Source organism: Rattus rattus, chromosome 2, assembly GCF_011064425.1.
Source record: "Rattus rattus isolate New Zealand chromosome 2, Rrattus_CSIRO_v1, whole genome shotgun sequence".
Lineage (NCBI taxonomy): Eukaryota > Metazoa > Chordata > Mammalia > Rodentia > Muridae > Rattus > Rattus rattus.
This window is the reverse complement of record NC_046155.1, coordinates 45,041,956-45,063,378: the sequence shown is the minus strand read 5'-3', so window position 1 is coordinate 45,063,378 and position 21,423 is coordinate 45,041,956. Positions and strand designations below refer to the sequence as shown.

General features: G+C 50.7%; 2 protein-coding genes across 4 annotated transcripts in view; one reads left to right on the top strand and one right to left on the bottom strand.

Annotated features, from left to right (window-relative positions):
- Positions 1–3,377, top strand: part of Fbxw4 (F-box and WD repeat domain containing 4) — an 82,086-nt gene extending 78,709 nt beyond the window's left edge. Inside the window, exons 7-9 of the mRNA XM_032892078.1 lie at positions 1,877–2,017; positions 2,409–2,550; positions 2,717–3,377. Coding sequence (XP_032747969.1) covers positions 1,877–2,017; positions 2,409–2,550; positions 2,717–2,836 — 403 coding nt within the window. The 3' untranslated portion in view covers positions 2,837–3,377. The remainder of the gene's footprint in view (positions 1–1,876; positions 2,018–2,408; positions 2,551–2,716) is intronic.
- Positions 3,378–4,058: 681 nt separating this feature from the next.
- On the bottom strand, positions 4,059–21,423 carry Dpcd (deleted in primary ciliary dyskinesia homolog (mouse)). 3 transcript variants are annotated; one of them, XM_032892077.1, is made up of 6 exons: positions 21,294–21,380; positions 16,995–17,075; positions 9,836–9,949; positions 9,311–9,444; positions 4,714–4,816; positions 4,059–4,348 (listed from the first exon to the last, which is right to left on the bottom strand). In XM_032892077.1, the coding sequence occupies exons 3-6, from the start codon at positions 9,926–9,928 to the stop codon at positions 4,244–4,246; spliced, it is 435 nt and encodes a 144-aa protein (XP_032747968.1). In that variant the 5' UTR covers positions 9,929–9,949; positions 16,995–17,075; positions 21,294–21,380; the 3' UTR covers positions 4,059–4,243. The 3 variants fall into 3 exon arrangements, with proteins under 3 accessions (XP_032747968.1, XP_032747966.1, XP_032747967.1); XM_032892075.1 differs by having other exon boundaries at positions 4,060–4,348; positions 9,711–9,949; positions 21,294–21,423; XM_032892076.1 differs by having other exon boundaries at positions 4,060–4,348; positions 9,825–9,949; positions 21,294–21,423.

Sequence of the window (21,423 nt, the reverse complement as noted above, 5' to 3'; positions counted from 1 at the left end):
CAGTTCTGTCTGGATGTGCCTCTCTCATTGCTCACCCACCCCACCAGCAGTGGGTGCCCAGGTCTCATTCTCTCAGAATCCCAGCAACGGGGTGGGCAGATGGGGCTCCACTGGGCTCCACCCCTACCCACAGTCTTTCATCTTCTATTTCAAACAAACATGAAATTACTTCCACAGATTAAAGGGGAGAGCTCCTCAATCATTCCTTACAGCCTTACTAATGGAGTGGGCAGGCCCCACAATCTGGAAAGGGAGAATCATGGAGTACAACAGCTCCCTCCTGGGGTACACAAACCCAAGTGTACCTTGAGCTAGAGACTCCTCCCACCTCCCATGCCTGTCATGGTGATTGGTGGTTGGTCTGAAAGGCAGGGATTCTCTGGGAGCAAGGCCCAGGTCTGATAGAGACATTGACCTGGGAAGAAAATGTCTACCCCAGGAGTCCCTGGAAGATAACATGTGTTTTTGTTTTGTTTTAGTTGTGTGTTGCTTTTTCAAGACAGGGTTTCTTCCTGGATTTGACTTTGTAACCCAGGCTGGCCTTGAACTCACAGAGCTCCACCTGCTTCTGCCCCTTGAGTTCTGAGATCCAAGGTGTATGCCACCACCACCCTGTTACAAGTTTATTTTTATCCCCCATGCCAACACTGGGCCACTGCATACACCAAGAATATCCCTGGGAAGGTGGCTGGGCACAGAGGTGCCAACCTGGGGTGTAAGCACTCAGTGGAGAGCCGCGGTGATCCTTAGAAGCCTTCAATGTTCACAGTGAAAGGCTGCGTAGGTAGAGAGAACCCTAGCCTCCTCCTCCAATACTTTGCAAGATGGGGGAGGAGTCTGAGTGGTGGGGACATGGAGCTGAAGTCTATGTTTAGACACATGGCTGGCAGCCTAGCCTGCTTCAAGCCCTCTGCTGATGAGGGCTCAGGCCTCTTACCTGAGCATCTCTGTGATGTCACCATGGCCTTGTTTCTCTTACTAGACCATGAAGGGAGGGCCTTGAAAAGGAGGCTGAGGCGTTGGGCCTAGGGGGTGCCTCTTCTCCGTTGTTCCCCCCAGACATTCTGCAGAAGCTCAATATATCCACCCATCCCCTGGCCACAGGATTAGCTGGTGTACTTGATGTTGAGGGGCAGTTGCTAGGGCCAAGAGGCCCCCCTATGTGGTTGCTAAGGGTCTGGCATGGGGTGAGAGGTCTGCCCACTGCCGCGGTCACGGAGGGAATTACACAGTCACAAAGAAATTGTTCTTCTCAGTAATCTGTTCTCGGCCACCGGGTGGGGTACGGGTGGGGGAGCAGGCTGGAGCCCAGCAGGCTGGGGGCTGTGATCACAGAGGCGTGTTAGCCCTGGGCTGGGGGCCAGAGACCGAGAACACCAGGGACCAGCACACTAAGCTGCTTTCTCAGCTATTTCTGTCCCTGGACACAAAGGTGTTTACTTGTTTTAACATTTCCTGGGACTCTCCTTTCTCCCTTTGTGTGGTCTTTATCCCCAATAAGGTTTGAGCCTGAGATTACAGGCAAGAATTAAGGCACTGGACTCAGACAGCTCAGAACTGCATGACCTACCAGATCAAGGAGTATAAAGTAACCAAGTGTGCGCTTCTGAAGGGGCCGACCCCTTCAGCAAGAACCATTCATTGCCCCAGAGGGAGCAGACAGCTAGCATGCAGGTGTGATGGAGGAGGGCCGCAGCATTGCCCCACCGAGGCTTCAGCTGGGGGCTGGAGTACTAGGGGAGGGGCGGGCCATGTCGCTGTTTGGTCCAGGGCTCAGCATATCTTCCTTCCCTCAGCCCTCTTCTTCAGGGAGCACCCCTGGTGCCAGCATGGCCCAGGCGGGCATCCTTTCACTGTCTGCCCTGTTTTCTTCCAGTGGGCAGCTGATCACACATCTGGGCAGTGACTTCCCCCCAGGGGCTGGGGTGCTGGATGTCATGTATGAGTCCCCCTCTACACTACTGTCCTGTGGTTATGACACCTATGTCCGCTACTGGGACCTCCGCACAAGTACCCGGTGAGTGTGCTGGATGGGGAGCACAGGAGCCCTGCACAGGTGCAGGCTCATTTTAGTCCTCAGTCAGCCCAGAGCACAGACTCCAAGTCAGCAAGGCCATATCAAGTTCAGATTCCCTACCCTTAGACAGCTCTGGTCACTGTGGCCCGGGAGACTGAAAAGGCAGCCATTTCTTAAAGCCTCTACAATGGGTCCTATGTCAGGAGACCGTAGGTGAGGATGTGACCTTTGTGGGCCAAGGCCCCATTAGGTTTGGTTGTTAAGGGATCTGGTGAGTCAGGCTTCACATTACCGGAGCCTGTTAGGGCTCCCTAACCTGTCTCTATCCCAGAAGAAGGTAGGCTGGAGGACTCCCAAACCTATCGGTATGTAACTCTTTCTTCCTGGACAGGAAATGTGTCATGGAGTGGGAGGAGCCTCATGATAGTACCTTCTACTGCCTTCAGACAGACGGCAACCACCTGCTGGCCACAGGTTCCTCCTACTATGGTCTCGTGCGGCTCTGGGACCGACGCCAGCGGGCTTGCCTGCATGTAAGTGTGCCACCCAGTGCATGCCTCTGGGATGTCAAGACTCATTGTGGGTTGCATCTGAGAGCGGTGATGTGGCCAAGGGTGCAAGCATTCTACTTCACTGGTCAGGGCACCTCATCTCCCACTTGAGAAGTTCTCATCCTTCCTGTGCCTCCCTCCCTTGCAGGCCTTCCCGTTGACATCGACCCCACTCAGCAGTCCTGTGTACTGCCTGCGGTTCACCACCAGGCATCTCTATGCAGCGCTGTCTTACAACCTCCACGTCTTAGACTTTGAAAACCCTTGACAGACCACCCCTGCCTATGGGCTGCGCAAGTCAGCTACTCAGGGACCTCTGCCTGGCAGGTGAAGTGACACCTCCCTCCTCTTCCCAGCCCTGCTGAGCTCCTGGGTCTCTGGCCACCATGCCCTGACACCTGAAGCACTGAGCCCTGGACACTGAGGCCGATTCTGACGCAGGCCCTCTTGTGCTTTTTTAGGAGATGTACTTGAACTTAGGTGTACAGTAGGGCCAGGCCTGCCCCCAGCCCTTCACAGTACTACTGCAGCCTACGGAGTGCGGTCAGAGGCTCTCACCATCCCAGACAGAAAGAGACAGTTGCTAGAACTAAGGCCGGTACCAGTCGCCTCCTCAGTCACATGGTAACTTGGCCGACATCTTGGAGCTGGGGGCTCCTATCTGAGGTACTAGTCTGGTTTTGCTTTGAAGTTAAGGACAAAGGAAACCTGTCAGGTTGGGGCTCTGGGCTGGCTGCTCCTTAGGCCAGTTGTGGGAGACATGTTACCATTTTAATTTTTATAAAAATAAAATTTAATTGTTCACAATCTTTGATGGTTAGGTCATTTTTTTTTTAAGATTTATTTATTTTATGTATATGAGTACACTGCAGCTGTCTTCAGACACAGCAGATCCCATTACAGATGGTTGTGAGCCACCATGTAGTTATTAGGAATTGAACTCAGGACCTGTGGAAGAGCAGTTGGTGCTCTGAGCTATCTCTCCAGCCCTGGTTAGGTATTCTAAGAGGCTCCAGGAAGGCAGAGTATCACATTTAAACTCAGGAATGTGTACAGGGGAAGGACAAACCCATGGCTGTGCCCCCGAGAACAAAAAGGTTTCTTCTACCTCTTTGGGGCGCAGACAAGGAACTAACGGTCAGAGGGCTCTAGGTGCTGAGCTGGGTGACCTTTCGCTCTGTCCCACCATACACACACCTTTGACAATACTGTAGCCATGCTCTTTTAACCAGTGCCCTAACATTCTGTGCTGTTTCCAAGATAGCTAAATTTTTAAACTTCTCCTTTGCCCATACCTGCCTCAGAGGAGTTTTCCCTGAGCTACTCATATAAGGCAAGCCAGCGCACAGGAGTTTACAAGACACCCAGCCCTGTTCCCACTTTTCTCCCCCTTTAGCTGGAAGGCCTGTGTGGAAGGTCCTCAGGATGGGAAGGTGGGGTGGGGAAGGCCAAGGCATCCAGGGACGGGCCATCAGAGAAAAGGGCAGTCAGTCCTTCCAGAGCAACTGCAAATGACTTTACTCAGGATAAAACCACAGGTGGGAGCAAGCTGTGCCCCAAGGGCCAGTTCTGGGGACTCTGTAGTTCTGAGAAGAGAAGAGGCTGCCTGTGCATAAAACCCAAGTCTGGACGTCTCTCAGTTTCCTCCACACTGGAGGTGCGAGGCTCAGAACAGCTACTGCGTCTTGCAGTCCCCATCACTGCTGTGCGCTGTCTTTACCTTCTTTAACTCCTTCTGTAGCTCTGACTCAGCTGCCATGACCTCCTTTGGCTTCTGATACTGTGGAGGGAACCAGGGAGAAAGCATAACTCAGTTACTAGCCTCCCTTGACATGCTCTGGTTCTCCGTGATTCTCCTTGGACGTGAGGAAACCTAGGTGTACAGGTCTGAAGGACCTGCTCAGCTCCCAAGGTGACAACCTAAGGCTTGACATTATCACCACCCCCCCACCATACTCTGCCCTACCACCAGCCCCATGCTCTGAGCTTTGGGGTGTGGTTCTCTCTTGGTCTCCCCCCTCCCCCCAGGTAAATAGGAAATGCCTGTTCTCCAGCAAGCACGCCACGGGTTTGGGATGCTTGGAGGTAGGGAAGTGGGTGAGGATGAGAAACCTCTTCCTGGTGTCAAGTCTGGGCAAATCTTACGGAGATTATCAGGGTGCAGTTGGCGTGAGCAAAGCTCAGTGCAGAATCTTCCAGAGGAAGCTGGTGTCTGTCTAAGTCAGGAATGGAGAACTTCTTGTAGTACCTGTGAGGACACAAGAGGCTGCTGGGGAGCCAGCACAGTAACCCTGGCAGCTGGGAAACCCTAGGTTCTCCATAGCTCTCCCCATTTTCTGTACAGCTAGAGAAGCAACAGGGGAACAAGCCCACAGGAAAGGCCATATTTGAGTTTGAAGTTCTAAAAGGACAGTAGTGGCCTCAGAGCCAAAGGTGAGCAGAGACGGGAGTTCTGAGGTTAGCCCAGGGGCCAGCGGGACTCACCATGTAGGGCTGGAACTCCAAATACACACAGAGCACCCCAAGCCTCATGGGGCCTTCTTAGAGGGAGCACCAAACCAGGCGGGAGAGCACAGCACAAGGAGTGTCTCCCTAGGAGACAAGCTGTGAGGCCAATGGACCCTGGATCCATCCTAGGCTCTGGACCCTTTCCCCTCCATGTTCACAGAGTAAAAACAAAACCAATCGAGTAGTACAGATCCCCAGGCTTTGACTGGAGGAAATGCAGTGAGGGAGGGGAGGCACTGCCCGCCTCCCCGGTCAGTTGTCAGAGATTTCCCCACACATCTAAAGTGCTTATTAGACCAGGGCTTTCAAACGGCCTCACTTGGCAGTCCCCGTGGTGGCTGTGTGGGCTGGGCACGGGCCAGGGGCTGCGCAAGGAGCCTTCACCTGGACAAGGGGTCCCTTTCTGCAGAGGGAGAGGCTGTGTGGGCTGAGGAGGGAAATGCCTTAGGCAGGTACAACAAACTCAAGAAAAGGGCCCAGAGAGAATAGCTTTTAATACTTCAGAGGGTCCTGGCCCTTGTGGTGACAGCTATACTGAGTCCACTTCAAAAGCCCTGATGCCCCGGGGACTCAGAGAGCTGACATCAATGCAGCACTTCTGGCCTGTCCTCCCTGCCCAAACCCCTCCGTTCACAAGAGGCTGGGGGTGGTGGGGGGCTCTCTTCCTGGGTTCCCCTCTCCCACCAAGGTGCTGGGACCCAACGCAGGAAAAGAATGTTTACTTAAAGACTGACAGTTCAAAAGGAGAGGAGTGGGGGCTGGGGGTCCTAATGGTACTGCAAGTTGCTTTCTTTTCCAAAGCTCTGCCCCAGGGAAAGGCGATCCATCTGCCTGCAACAGGGCGGAATGCCTGCTTCATCCTCTTCCTAGCCAACAGGCTGAGTGAGGGCTTTTCCTGGGGCCCTGGTCTGGCCAGCAAAGGTGGCAGACACTGATAATAGCAGGGGGTCAAAGGTTAAACAGCAGAGATTAGGTGAACACAAAGGCCGGTTAGGAAGTGTTAACATCTTCCTTGCAAATACACAGAAAGCAGAACCAGCAGAGAAGTGCCTCCCACTCCCACTCCCACTCCCAGGCGGGGCCAATGCAGGGTTTGCCCCTACCCTGAGCCCCCAGGGCAATCTCGGGATCCCAGGGAACTTAAGGTGTGTGGCTTGCCCCTTTCCTTACCCTACCCCTGCCAAACGGAGGCAGCCAGGAGCACAGGTTTGAGAGTTTGTTTAATGGGTGAGGTTAAATAACTTCTCCCTAGAGTCTCACAATGTGTGAGCTTCCCCTATGCACAGCCACCCCCTACTCACCTACTCAGGGTTTGCTGCAACAGTAACGGAACTTGAATTGTCACCAGTGCCTGGATGAGAGGAGCCCACTGTGCTTCTGACACAGGCAGGGTGCCTTCTCATCCCGCTTCGCTTGGATCCCCTCCCAATTCCCTGTGACCCCTCGCCGGTCCCTTCACAGGCTCAGTGAATGTCCGAGGGAGAGCTGAGGCAGGAGGACTGCTGTGGACAGTTACATGAGCCCTGCCCCACGCTCCTCTAACCTGACACTGGCTTGGCAGGTAACCAGAGAGGCCCTCAGTCATCCAGAGTGGCAGCAGCTAGTGCTTAAGTCAAAGCACTAGGCACACTGCATCCCTACTTCCTGCTACCCCTAGAGTTCCAGTGAGCAGGCCCACACGCACGTGAGTCTGACTGTGCTCAAGCTGTCTGACCACTGAGTCCTGCCTTCAGAGATGCTTGCCCAGACAACCTGTGGTCACAGGGTCCTCCCAGTGCAGTTAGCCAAGGCTCTCTTCTGACCCCTTGCTCTGACACCTTAACCACAGTACAGGGAGCACGCATGTATCTGATTTCATTGACAAACTCCTCAAACAATCCATGAGGCGTATATGTTCCATTCTCCTAAGTGAGAAGTTGGCCAAAATACTACAGTTGGCACATGGCAGAGGCTAGACTTAAGCCAGCATCTTCCTAGCCCAGCACACACTCCGTCTTTCCACTTAACAGCTGCCAGCTTCCAGGTTGAGGTCTGGAACCTTCTTTACACAAATATTCTTATCGGGACCAGATGGTACCACACCAGAATCATGTGGAAACAGTTTCTTCCTTCCCCACTTCATCCTATCAATACCCAGGCTGAGGACTACCACGAGGCACTGGAATCCACTTCTTTAAACAACGTGGCTAACCACATTCTCCAGGGGCCAGGCAGATACCAGCAAGGCAACTGCGTGGCTTTGGCCGGGCAGAACATGCTGGAATGTTGAAATGAGGGCACACCGCCAGGGGAAGAAAAGTGCCTTGGCGGGGGGGGGTGCAGATGCCCAGGTGCTGAGCAAGAAGGCCACACTGCACAGGTGCCGACTTCTTACTACACCCGTGGACGATATGACCAGGAAGGAGATGCTAAAAGTATTCTGAAAAAAATCAGGCCCTGCACATATAAAACACTGTTGCGTTTTGTTTGATGACTGAAAGAACAGTAACAGACTATACTTCTCTACATAGAAAAGGTGGGCTCTGGAAAGGGCTGGTTACCTTGGGCAGCCTCTCTAGCCTCCTATCCGATGGACCTGCAGGGGGCAGGGCTGAGCCTGGTTAGGACTCAGAGACTCAGTTTCAGAGTGAGCACCAAAATACCATTTTCCCCCTTTGTGGGAAGCCCTCCTCCCAAGGTACCACTCCTCCCATCCTACCTTGCCTCCGCTAGCATCTCAACAATGTTCCCATCCCTGCCATTGGGTGCTGGAATGCCCCACTAGCTACGGAGCCCCTGGCCAATGGCGCCACCTACAGTATAAATGGTGTATGTGTGTGGGAGATGGGGCCCAGAGGACCTCTCACAGATGAATTTTTTGGTGAGCCAGCTAGCCTTTCTTCTAGCACTTGCTTGTAATCACATTTCTGCCTGATATCTGTATTCGACAGTGACCTCTGGGGGACAGAAAGGAGGCAGCAGCCAGCTCCACAAAGTGCTAAGCTGCAGATTCAAGTGCTATCAGAAGCACTTTTGTTCCCAGTTTGGACCCAGGGCCTCTTCCGCCAGGGACTGCTTGCTGAAGCATGGAGTTTGTTTTCCTACAGGCAATTTCTCTGTTGTCTGAAATTGCTAAATTCCACTTTAGGCACTGACTCCTGTTAATGATGAGAACAATAACGGGAACAAACTGCCTTTTATCTCAGGACTTCAGCGCGTTTTATAAACGTAAACCCTTATTATTATGACTTTATATTTATAGACAAGGTCCACTACAGGGGCTTCTGGCTGCATGAACAGCAATAATCCTGAAATTAATTCATTCATCTCTGCCCTTTCCCTTGTCCCTTTAACCCTGCCAAAGTGAAAGGGTGTGGGGTGCTAAGAGGACGGGACCCAGGGCTGTGCTGGAGGTGGGCAGGAGTTCCTCTGCCTCCCTGTAGGCAGGCCTCTTAAGGGGATGGGGACTTCAGGGGCACCACCTGAAGTGGGGGGCACTGGAGGCACTGGGGGCGCGGAGGGCAGGGAGCTCTCCTGTAAAGCAGCAAATGAACCCATGGGGTTCTGTGTCTAAGCATCAAGCCGGGATGCTTGGCAGCTTGTGGATGAGAAGATAAAACAAAAACACCTCCCAAAACGAAGCCCAGGTTAGAACTGGCCACATCCTCCTCCTGGCCAAGGCCGAAATGGATTCATTCCAAGGCTCTTCCACAGTGGTGAGCCGAAGCAGCAGAAGCCCAAATGTGATCCCACTTCCTCTCAAATCTGGCCACCCACTGCCTTCACCCAGCAGACCAGAGAGACTCTGAGACAGGATGTCAGAGATTTCTGAGAGCCAAACATCTGCCCCCTTTCTTTCTCTCAGTCTGGAGAGAAACCGGGGGGTGGGGGGTGGGGTTTACTACTGCAATGTCTGAAATTGCCACCAAGGCAGGTGTGCCTTTCAGGGCGGGACTCCCTGCCAATAGAGTGATGTCAGTCATCAAGCCAAGTTCACCAGATCATGGACAGGACAACCTGAGAGTAAAACTACCAGCAATCACAGGTTAATGGCTATGTGATTACTTAAACCCTCATTCATCCAACAGTCAGTCAAGTGAGCCCCAGGAAATACGAAATTAGAAACTGGCTGAGTTCTGCTACCTCGACTGGAGCAGCTGCACAGTGCCCTGGGCCACGCTCAGCCCCACCTCCCAGATACGGAGCAGCCTGGGCGCTCACTCCACTCGCACACAGTGCCCGCCACCCTACTCACTTTTTGTTTGTCGTTCTAACAATGACACAGCGCTCCTTCTGGGCCACCGACACACTGTAGACATCCTTTGGGTAGGGGAGATTTCGAATCCGCCACTGGAAACTTGTTTTGGTGTCCTTGCGCATGAAGATGGGCTATGAGAAGCAAATGAGCCCAGGTTGGCCTTGGGCTCACTGTGTAGTAAGAGGACCTTGAACTTAGTTCTCCAGCCTCCGCCTCCCCAATTCTGGGCTTATAGGCACGTGATATGATGCCCAGTTTCTCAAGGACCATTCATGGAGAGAGGTAAGAAGGGTTGGTTCCTCCCCCTCCCCAGGTTCTTCCCAGAAGCCAGACAGGAAGCCCCTCTGCTCTTCTCCATGGCTTCCCACCGGAAGCAGTTGCTACTGCTGTGACATACCCTTTGGATGGTTAGGTGGGCAGAGTGGCTATGAGGTGAACACATTATGGATCCTGCCCTTAGGGTCAGATGTCTCCTCCCAATCCCCACAAGGCCCTGGACAAACAGACATACATTGGCATTACTTTCCTTGATGAGCTCGGATCCCAGGCTCCCAGCTCCTGAGGGCATTGGTTCTCCCACTTCGAGCTGCCACTGGCCCAAGGCTCCCAGGGCATTTTTCACACGCCACTTTCTCACTGCAGAAAGACGAGCAATGGATTCAAGCTCTGTGCTGTCAAATCTGACAGAACACTGGCTAACTGGGACAGGGGAAGCCCTGATGCTGGGCCTTGTGTACCTGAGCCAGGAATCACCACATAACTTGGGAAATCAAATGGGGCGTTTCAGCAGCAGATAACCAGCAGTCCATTTCCAAGGCGGGCAAACAACTGGAATGGGAAGGAGCTCTGAGAGGGACCATGGGGTGTGACACCAGCAGAAGGCAAAGAGGCGACAAAGGCCGTTTCTGGAAATGGGAGATCGGGGTCTCCAGACAGAAGTCCAACTGGGCTTTGCTCTTGTTCCTTGAGACACTGTCTTACTAGATAGCCTAGGCTGTTCTCAAACCGTTCCTTGTGCCTTGGCCTCAAGTGATCAGATTTCAGAGTGCACAGTGCACACCCACACACCCACACACCCAACTTTGGGTGCATTTCCCCCCTCTAGAAAACCATGCAAAGGAAAAATTAATTGAGTGAAAGCTGTTTGTCCAGATTTGTCTCATGATTCAGAAAGTCCAAATAAAGACTTAGGTTTACCTGCCTTAAAACATCTACAGGCGGGCTGGAGAGACGGCTCAGTAGTTAAGAGCACCGACTGCTCTTCCCGAGGTCCTGAGTTCAAATCCCAGCAACCACGTGGTGGCTCACAACCATCTCTACTGGGATTTGATGCCCTCTTCTGGTGTGTCTGAAGACAGCTACAGTGTACTCAGATATAATAAATTAAAAAAAAAAAAAAACATCTACAGACAACAAAAGCCCTGAGAGCACGAAGTTGTATTTCAATGCGATCTCGAGCTAGAGGGGAACTAGAGGCAATTCTCCCAAGTACTAGGATTGACCTCTAGCATAGCAATTAACACATAGAGTCTTAGGCATACACTGTATTTTGTGAGATTTATTTATTTTTATTTTATGTGCTTGGCCTGCATTTACACACTACATTTTAAACAGACTGTAAGTGAATTATTTTTAATATAAATGTAAACAGTGAACTAATCTGACAATTGTATTTCTTTACCTTATTCTAGTCCCCAAGAACTGCTCAGAGAAACCAAGATCTATTTCAGCTGCACCTCGATAACTGAGCAGTTAAGTGACCTCTTTAACCTCCTCTGCCAACCCGGCTCCCTCCCAGCCCCACCCCATGACGCTTGCATTATTGACATTATTGACCTGGCTCTCTGGGCTTCAGGTGTGTTCCCACCATCTCTCTCTAGACCCCTTCCTCATGGCTTCAAATCCTCCATCCTCTGCACTGATCTGAATCTCCCTCTCTCTCTTCCCCATGGCTGGCAGACATCCCACCCTATTCTCTCTTCTGCCCAGCCATTGGGTGATCAGCATTTGTTGACAAGGCAGAGAATAAATGGTAAGAAGTGTTTACACAAACGTGAGACAGGACATTCTTGGTATACGTGAGACAGGAGATTCTTAGTATACGCATTACAGTGCTATGTCCAGATTGAGACAAGACACGAGGGCAGAGAAATCAGCATTTGAATAACACAAGGGTAATCTTTTCACAGTGCACACAAACATTAGCCTACAGTGGACTAATTATAAATGTGAAGTTTTAAAACCAATAATAACTTACATTATAACTTGATAATGCACATAATGACCTTTACTTTCCATGTTTTATAATTCAGATATTTGTGAAAGGGTTCTTCTGCTGTTGATGTTGTTTTTAGCCCCTGCCCTATACCCTTTAGGTTTGTTTTGTGATGAAACTCATTCTGTAGCCTAGGTTGCTACTGATCTTAGGGGTGATCTTCCTGGCTTAGTATCATGGGAGCTGGGCTTACAGACCTGTGCTACCAGGTCTGGTTTTTGTTGTTGTCTTTTAAAATAAGGCCCATATATCATGGAAACCATAAATCCAGACAGGAGTTCTGTTGGCAGTACTGGGAAACTGCTAGGATTTCAATGAGCCCCAGTGAGTCCTGTGCTGGGGGCAGAGGCGCTCCACTGAGGAGCGCCCTCCACACTTCCCTTCCTGCTCTATTAAGAAGTTGGGGCTGTCGGGTTTGGACATCCTGCTGCAAGAGCTGAGCAGTAGTGCTGAAATCCTGCAGCCCCCTGCAGCTGCTCTAGGAGCTGAACAACTCAGAAAGGCCTGGTGGGGTACCACAGCTGTCTCCGAGGTGGGGCTGAAGGGTGGCAGCATCCGGCCTGTGGGCTTTTCATCAGTTGGGGCAATCCTGCACACGTTCCCCGTGAGCACAGAAGCCGAACACAGAGCCAGGATGTAAAATTAGAACTTTCCCTTGAACACCGGCTTTTTATAAGGTCTGCTGCATTCTGCAGTGTGGTTTTATTACGTCTTAGGGCCGAGATTCTCCCTAGGAGCACATTTGCGAGTTTGTAATGAAAATTAATAAGGAAGAGTAAAACTTGGAAATATGCTTTCTGAGCAACTTCTTACACCCACAAATACTTCCTTAAGTGAATGGGCTGCGGGCTGGGGTGTATGGAAGCCTAGCGCTGTAATACCTCAGTCACCTGGAAGCCAGCCTCTGGGGTACCTGTCACAGTTACAGACAAGTGAGACACCTCCTAACGGCAGGCAGCTGACTACGACAAGGGATGGAACCTACTCCCTACCAGAGCAAAGACCACCCCTGGATCCTCAAACCATGTGTAGAGCGCCTGTCAGACTGGGACGCAACCTAGTGTAGAGCCCGTGCCTAGCATGCATGAGACCACAGGCGTGACCCTCAGCACTCAGAAGGAAAAGAGCTAGGGACACCCAACAACAGCTACATATAGAAAAGTCAAGGCGGGGAAGTGCTTCCCCCCAGACATGCCGATAGCAGCATGGGGACACCTCACAGGGATGGCAGGGCACATCCATCCAAGCACCATTTGGTGTTTTTAAGATAGGGTCTTACCATGCAACCCTGGCAGTCCTAGAACTCACTGTGTACACCAGGCAGGCTGTGAACTCAGGTTCGCCTGCCCCGCCCCCGCCTCCGCCTCCGCCTCCTGCCACCACTTGGCTGAGACCACTCAGACAAGTACCTGTGTCATCCTGGCATCGCCCTGTGGTAGAGCAGTCATCACAGACCTAAGGAGGCAGTCACTTAGGACACGCCTAGTCTGACAGCTCTATTTTTATTTGTTTGTTTATTGAGGAGAAGGCATTTCTTCCTCACCTGCCCACTTCACCTCTATCACCAGGGGACAGAGTAGAATTACTGAGGAACAGTGAGATCTACTTGCGAAAGTGACAGTTAAGATTCAGGTCTACTGATCACAGTGTGACTCACATACACTTAGGCTGGTAGGATGGAGGCTATAGGCTATCCTGGGCTAGGTAACAAAATCCTGTCTTAAAACAGACAAAGATAATTTGGGTCTTATTACCACAAACCCAGAATCCAGTCTCTGAGTGTTCTAAGCAAATGTGACCTTCTGAAATGCTCTTCAAGCACTGCTCTGTCTTCTCTTGTTTTTTCTTTGAGACAGGGACATGTAGTCTTGGTTGTCTCAGAACATGTCATTTAGACAAGGCTAGCCTCAAATTCCCAGAGATTTTTTGTCTCTGCCTCCTGGTGCTGGGATTAAAAAATAAGCATCACTATGCCTGGCTTCTGTTTCTATATTTAAAGGCTGGGTTGGTTAACTGAAGGGGCGATATGGTAAATTTTATAGGCCTGGGCTGGAAAAGCAAGGTGCCCTGTAATCATGGGCTCGCTGCCCTGGGGACATCACCAGTATGGACCCCAGAGTCGAGGTCACTGCAGGACTCTCCACCTGGTCCTCCTCTTTAAGGAAGGTCAACTCAGTCTTCCTCAGAAACATGCCCGAGAAGGAAAAAGACCTGTGGCTGTCTTCTCTCACCTCCAATGCTGCTCGGGGTCAGGGGAGGGAGCTAGGTGCTCTTGGCCACTTCACTTTTTGTAAAATACCCTGGGGATTATATTCCTCTAAGAATGTAGCGTAAGTTTCCCTTTCCAATCTTTCAAGGGCCAAGACCTACTGAAAGATTCTGAAGTCCTTTCTTTTCCCATGTGTGCAGGCATGCATGTGCATGTGCATGCGCACGTGCAAACACAGTCTTGGGCTTTCTGGTTCTGCCTTTGTTCCTGTACTCAAGGACAGCTCCTGCGGCAACAGAGGACTGCTCCACCTGCTGTCATCCTGACTTGATTACACGTTAAACCCAAACTGGTATGTGCAAGGCGCTCCCTGGGACGCCATCCTCTCCTCTGGGCTGAGTCAGGACCAGCCTTTGCAAAGGAGACTCAATGACCCTGTAAGGGGTCTGACGGGAGAATGGATGAAGGAGGCAAGGCCTGGGGGCCTTTTCCCAAGTCAGCAGGAAGCAGGCTGATGCCCCAGACCGCTGAAAGCAGCCCCGTCTTTCAGGTGGGCTGGAAAGTGGAGGTCCTAAAGGCCTCTTTCCCCAAAGCTCCAAGGCCTGGCCCACTTCCAACTCGGATAATTACATTCCCCTTTGCTAAATGCTCCCTGCAGCTGAAACTGGATGCGGGATTCTTCTTTTCTGCCCTAAAACACTGCAACATTGCTATGTGGCTATTAAACAGCTGCCGTGGCCCATCCCTGAGGAGGCTGAAGGGAATCGAGTGGGTCATTTATAAAGCCGCTCAAGTGCCTGGGGATGAAAGTGCTCAATATCCTCCAAATGCGGCCTGTGGTGGTTAGGCTGTCGGTCAAATACCAAAGCAGATTAAGAGGTAATCCAAATGTAATCGCTGGGGGACGGTCTGCCCTTCAGCCTCGGCCCCCTGGACGTGCTGTGTTCTTCTGGGGGTTGGTTTGATGTTCCGATCATTGTTACAAGGCCCTTCAGCTCTTTCCTCTATGAATACATACAGCGTTCATTGTGGGGGGTGGGAATGAACAGCCCCGAGAGGGTAAGATGACACTAACGTGCTTATTAACACTGACTGGAGGAACTTTGTCCCAGACAGATGCACACCTACTGGCAAGTCCTCCTCTGTAAATTACTTTCTGAGCTTTTTTTTCTAACAGAAAACCTGTTTGACCAATTATCAAATTTGTATATTAGCTGGGGAAAAAAATGGAAACCGTTTCGCTTACTACCCCAAAAACCATATCCATTTTTTACTTCATAATATGCACAAGCACAAAGCTAGTTCCGGCCCGGAGATTATACTTATACATTAATAACCAGGCCTGGAACACAAACTAATATTGGAGAGTATTTTGCAAGGTAGCTGGGTGGAGGCTGGGGGAGATGAAAAGTAGGAAGAGGTCTGAGAGCTGGGCTTGTCGGCTCACACTTTGACCTCGCTCTGAGAGACTCATATAGGAGGGCTGGCCCTGCCAGGGATGCACAATGAGCCCCAGGCTGAGAGGAGAGCCACATCTTGAGGAGAGAAAGCAAACCACCGTGAGCAGGGTTTAACCACTCCGGCTCTGGTCTGACGCTATGCTGCAAGCAGTGTGGGAGCCAAGCTCCAGGCCGGCCCGGCTTGGGAATTTTCTACATGGCACTCACCTTCCCTCAACTGTGAAATGGGGACAGCAGTGCCTGTGTTGTGGAGCTCTAATGAAGATGTCACAGGAAGTAATCCATGTAAAGCCCTGGAATGATGCCCAGTTAATGTGCAAATGTCATTATCAGGTAAAGCAGCCAAATGGTGAACCACGACCGTCCTCCATTCTTGCCACTAAATAAAAGGAACTGGCCCAACCTGCCACCACCAGAATTGAAGGTGATGTGAGCCGGCAGAGCCGGCAGCCTTGTTCTTCGGTTTAATATCCCTCCCAAGCACGGCAAAGACTAGGTCTGTCCGTGTGCTTTTATAGCCTCTGCGGCGCTCCTGCTTTATTTGCTGTGTGCAAAAAAAAGGGGTGATGTGCGGGTCTGGGCAGGAGCTGTGGCTGGATGGGTGGGTGACGGTGGTGGCTAGCTCACGTGACCCCTGCTTTCATAAGTTCTCCCCTGTCAGGCATTCCAAGGCTGTCACCCCCCGGGAGCACTATAAATTACAATGCATTGTGAGGATATTACTACTGTATTGGTTTCCAACGAATCAGTGTCATATGCTAAACACATCAAGATTTTTAATAGCGCCAGACTAAACCAATTGGGACTGGAGCCCAAGCAGCTCATAATAAGTAGGGATCAACACGTTCACTGCAACAGAGCATGCGCGGGGCACGCAGTTTAGGACTGCAGACTGAGAGAATATGCAAACCAGTATAACCCATGTTGTCAGTTGGAGACATTTATGAGCTGTCAGGAAAAGGGGAAAAGAAATTCCCTCACCAATCCTACCTGTCCATCAGACCCAGGAAGAAATGAAAGTCAAGAATAAAGACAGGAAAATATCCCAGCCCATGATGCCGTCATTGGTCTTAGCATTTCAGGTGCAACTTAATAAAGAGACCAGCTCTCATGGTGGACAGCTTTAGGCCCTGGGTCACAGAGCTGGCCACCAGCTCTGGGAAGTCAGTTACGGCTGCTGTTTGTACTTGGGAACAGAATGGGCAAATCAAATAATCCCCTGAAATCCGAGCTGGACCTCCTATTTATGAGCCTGTTCTGAAGGAGGGCGAACCTGCAGGAACAAAAACAATGGCACCGCAAACCCGCCACCCGACCCGGTCCTCGTCATTCTTCAAGGTGAGGGTCATATTTAATACGGTGTCATGGTGTCATCTAGAAGGTAAGGTCAAAAGCTGCCACCTCTAATGCCTGCCCTTTTGGTGTGGCTTCAGGAAGCAAAAGAACAAGCAAGCAAGAAGCTTGAAGTGCAAGCCTCGCTTAACTGCCCACCCCTCAACACGGCCTCCTGCACAATGCGCTTTTCCAGTTGTTTCTATAACGCTGGTCCTGACTGAGAGGCTCCCTGGCCTTCTCGTGTATCTGGAGGTGGGAACAGGCTAAACCAGGTAAAGAACTGCACTCCGCTTGTGATGTTCACGCTGTTCTCAGGGACAGTCTTGTCCCCAAGAACCTCCATCGCCCTATCATGCTGGCTTCATGCTGAGATCCCACCTCCCCCCGGAGTCCCGCACTTACCAAGGAGTTCACTGGTCTTCTCATCATATTCTTCCGCCATTTCCTTCCCGTCTGGGAACAAATAGTGCACCATCCTCTTCCCTGCACACACAGAGAAAAGCACCTTACCTCAAGCCGTCCTTTGTCTTGGCCCCTGCAGACTGAGATGTCTGCCCACCCCACCCCCATACACTGCGCCCCGCAAGAGCGACAGCCCCCAGAATGTCTACCAGAAGCTGAATGGCGCCCATCCTTTTCCTGACCGTGTTTGCTGCTTACACCACCAACAAAGCCAAGCTTCTTGGGACTTTGTGGGACTTTGCTCATTCTTCAAAACCCAGTCAAATGTCACCTCCACTGGGAAGTCACCGTCACCTATCCTTGCAGCTACCACAGCAGAGTGAGTGCTTCTTCTTCTGTACCCCCTCAGGTGGAGTCTAGCTCACAGTAGAGCATCTACCCACCAGGACAGTGCTGCGAGCATCTGAGACTTATGTCATGATCTCTGTACTTCTACAACCAGGGCTTCAGCTCTGACGTGGGCTGGGTCTCCCGACAGTCAGCCACTTCCTCCCGCCACACTGTCCCTCAGCCTTGGTCTACAGATCTCTAGGTCATTCCTGGCACAGAGCCCGAGATACCATCATCGTGAATTTTCTTCCGGACACACGCTTGGTGTGATTTTTATGTCTCTTGTGTGAGTCTTTGGCTATTTATTGCTTGTCTTCTCTTGGATGGGGGTGGGTGGTATCCATGGTTTCCCAAGATCAGCCACTGTACCTGGTTATAACAGGAACTCAAGTGCTCACCACAAGAATGAAAAAAACATTACTGTACCATCCACTAAAGATAAGGGAACTCAAGGGAGTCTCCTAGCCCACAAGCTCTTGCTCAAGGGCAGGGCTGTGTAATCTCTTCTTCTTACAGGCAGGTGAATAGATACAGGTAGCCTCCTCAGGAATACAGACGAAGGGTCTTTAGAGCCAGTGGATGTGTACTCTCTATCAAACTTCAGAATAAGAGCCCTAAGGGGGCTTTCTCCAGTGTAACACTCCTCTGGGACACAGTTCCCCTGAGACATTGCTAATTGGTACCTCAGGCAACTTACCTCAAATTTGCAAGGCCTCTTGGCAGGCCCCAGGTCTCAGTCCCCTTAATAATCTCCTTCACAGATAAGACTGATTGCTCTGCAGGCATGAGGAACTGAGTGTGAATCCTAGCACCCTACATAAATAGGTGTGGCAGTGCACGCCTGAAACCCCAGCACTGGTGGGCAGAGACAGGCAGGTCCCCAGAGCCAAAACTGAACTGCTGCTCCAGGGAGAGGCTGCCCTAGGCAGAGTCACAGAGGATTAAAGCAAAAGCCCGGCCTTCACACACGTGACACCCTGCTAAGGCCTTTGTGTGCCTACACATGGGCATGTGCTCCTGCACACTTACGAAAGCATCACACACAGATATACCATACATGCCGTCCCTGCCGTGTGACCAAGAGCAACCAACCGCAGCAGGCTTTATATGCACTTTGCACATTCATGTTCACAATGATCAAAGGTCGGGAGCTATCCAAGTACCAAATGAACACCGATGGGAGAGCACACACACAGTGGGATAGCTTGAAAACAGAAGGGTGATGTCGGGGGACGGCGTGGTCAGCAGAGAGCCTGTCATTCATGTTTGAGGACCTGCTTGATCCCACGTGGTCATATACATGGTCTGGGGCAGGGATGTGGGATTATAATCCCATGACTCGGGAGGTGGAGACAAGAGGATCACTCTGGGGCTCGTCACTGAACGGCCAGCCCAGTCTCATCAGTAAACCTAAGGTCAGTGGTCAGTGAGAGACCTTTTCTCACAACAAGGTGAAGCCCAGCAAGACCTGGTAAAAGAGGCTGTCACTAAGCCTGGTAACCTGACGGATCCCAGGACTCACATGGTGGAGGGAAAGAATCAATTCCCACTAGTTGTCCTCTGATCTCCACATATATGCTACGTGCACATGCACATACACACACATACACACATACACACACACACAAAATAATGTTAAAGTAAAATCCATCATTGGGAAGTTGTGAGGAGAGGCACCCTATGCTGACCTCTGGCCCCCACATAAGCACACAAAAAATTAAAAAGGAAATTCTGACACACATGTCGATATCGATGAACTCTGAAAACCTTTTGCTTTGTGAAGTAATTAAATATTTGATTCCATTTACATGATGCTCCTGGATTAATCGATTTAACTGAAACACAAAGTAGCTAGGGGCTGGGGAAGAGGGGTGTGGAGTTGTGTTTTCTGGGTGCAGAGCATTGGTTTTGAGAACAAAAACTTTTGGAGCTGGATGTTGGTGACAGTTACAAACAGCGGGACTGTCCTTAGTGACCCTAACTGCACTTTAAAAATGGTTATGACAGGGCTGGAGAGATGGCTCAGTTGTTAGGAGCACTGACTGCTCTTCCAGAGGTCCAGAGTTCAAATCCCAGCAACCACATGGTGGCTCACAGCCATCTGTAATGAGATCCGATGCCCTCTCTTGGTGTGTCTGAAGACAGCTACAATGTACTTATATATAATAAATAAATTTTTAAAAAATGGTTATGACAGTATGTTTTTGTTGTGTGTATGAGTGTTTGTGTGTGTGTGTGTATGTGTGTGTAGATATATTTTTTTTAACCACAATAAAAACAAAAACTGGGTCAGATATGATGGCACATGGCTTTTATCCTAACACTAGTGAGGCAGAGGCTGGAGTGATGTCAAGGCTAGCCTGGTCTACAGACCACATGTTAGACCAGCCAAGACTACACAGTGAGGCCCTGTCTCAAAATAAAAGAAAACGACCACTATCTTGTAAAGTGTGTCCCCAAGCTGCATACCGTGAGATTGCCACGTGCCGCCATCAGTCTGCATCTCTCCATTTCCTTCCTTTATCCTGTTACAGCCGCTTTCCCCTCCTCTGGCACGGGAGGCCGTGCAGGCAGAGCCTGAATGGTGACTGCTTTTGTACCTAGCATTCTGCTGTACTCTCACACTCCTTTGCCTCTACGTGTGACCCATTCCTCCGCACGTGGTCACTCCCTCACCCCCACTTACCAAGTAACTATTAAAAATTCCTTAGGGGCTGGAAATATCACCTCTCCTGTTTGGTGATTATCCAAGGAGAAAATTATTTTCACCTCCATGCTTTCTTAGCACTTCACATACTATCTCAATCCTGTCTGTCTGTCTGTCTGTCTGTCTTCCTTTTAAACTAGTCTCCTGCCTCAACTCCCCGAGTGCAGAGATGGCAGGCATGGGCTTTCTTTGCCTTTCTAAGATTCCAACCTCTATTTAACACAAATTGATTACGTATTTTTTTCTTGATCATTCGATGGTCCAGGAGACCATAAACCATGGTTGGTTGGTTCGTTGGTTGTTTTCTATCTGCCTGGCACAGAATTTGGTACATTACGGTAATGGGCTCCCTAAATGTTGTAGGTAGGAGCAAATGAAACTGACTTTAAGTTCCATAAACTTTAGGCATCTGCCTGTGGATGTTAAGTCCCTAGCTGTTAGCTTTAAAGACTCAGGAATTCAGACCCAAGTCATGGCTGCCAAGTGGGTCCGTGAAAGACCTCTGGGGCACGGGGGACTTAAACTGGCCAGTTGCTGGAAAAGCTGACATATCAAACTCCTGTTCCTAGTCATTTAGACGGTAGCCCTCGTTCTATCTCCCCTCAAGATCAAGGAACAATGTGAAATCCACATCATAAACAAAACACAGTTGGAAAGGACCTTAGAAACAACGGTGGCAGCCCACCCACTTCATTTTATAATAGAAGAAAATGGGGTCCTAACAATTTAAGAGGCCATGGATAGTACAGTTGATCTAAAACCCTGGTGCCTCTCCTTTCTATGCCACTAAGCTGCCATCAATAGGACCCCCAAACTGAGGTGCATGGAGTTCCAGGTCATGAACTATACCTGATTATCTGCAAAACCTGGGTTTGGTCTAAAACCTTCCTGAATTTCAGTTTCCTTGTGGTACAGCCGTGAGGAACGATGATGAATGTAAAATGAAATTATTGGGAACAAATACCAACAAAAGTCTCAGCGGGGATGGGATGGTATAAAGAACTCTTGAGGTGGGTGACCAAAGACTTGGGTTCCACTCGGGTCATTTCCCTGGGCCTATTTCCTCTGCAAAAGCAGGAAGCAAGCATGGCTGATGGCTGCTGCGACAGTTCCACCTCTGCCCACCCAGGCTGAGGCCCTCCCTGGGCGAGCGGACTCACAGAGCCCGCCCTAGGGGTGAAGAACGAGGGGGCTCGAGTTACCATCCTGCAGCAGTGCCGTCTTCTCGGCGGACCGCAAAATCTCCAGCCAGCTAGTCACCGCCATCTTCCCTCCGCCCAGCAACGCGCCTGGCCACTGCCATGGCAACTACCCGACCGATGATCACTTCCG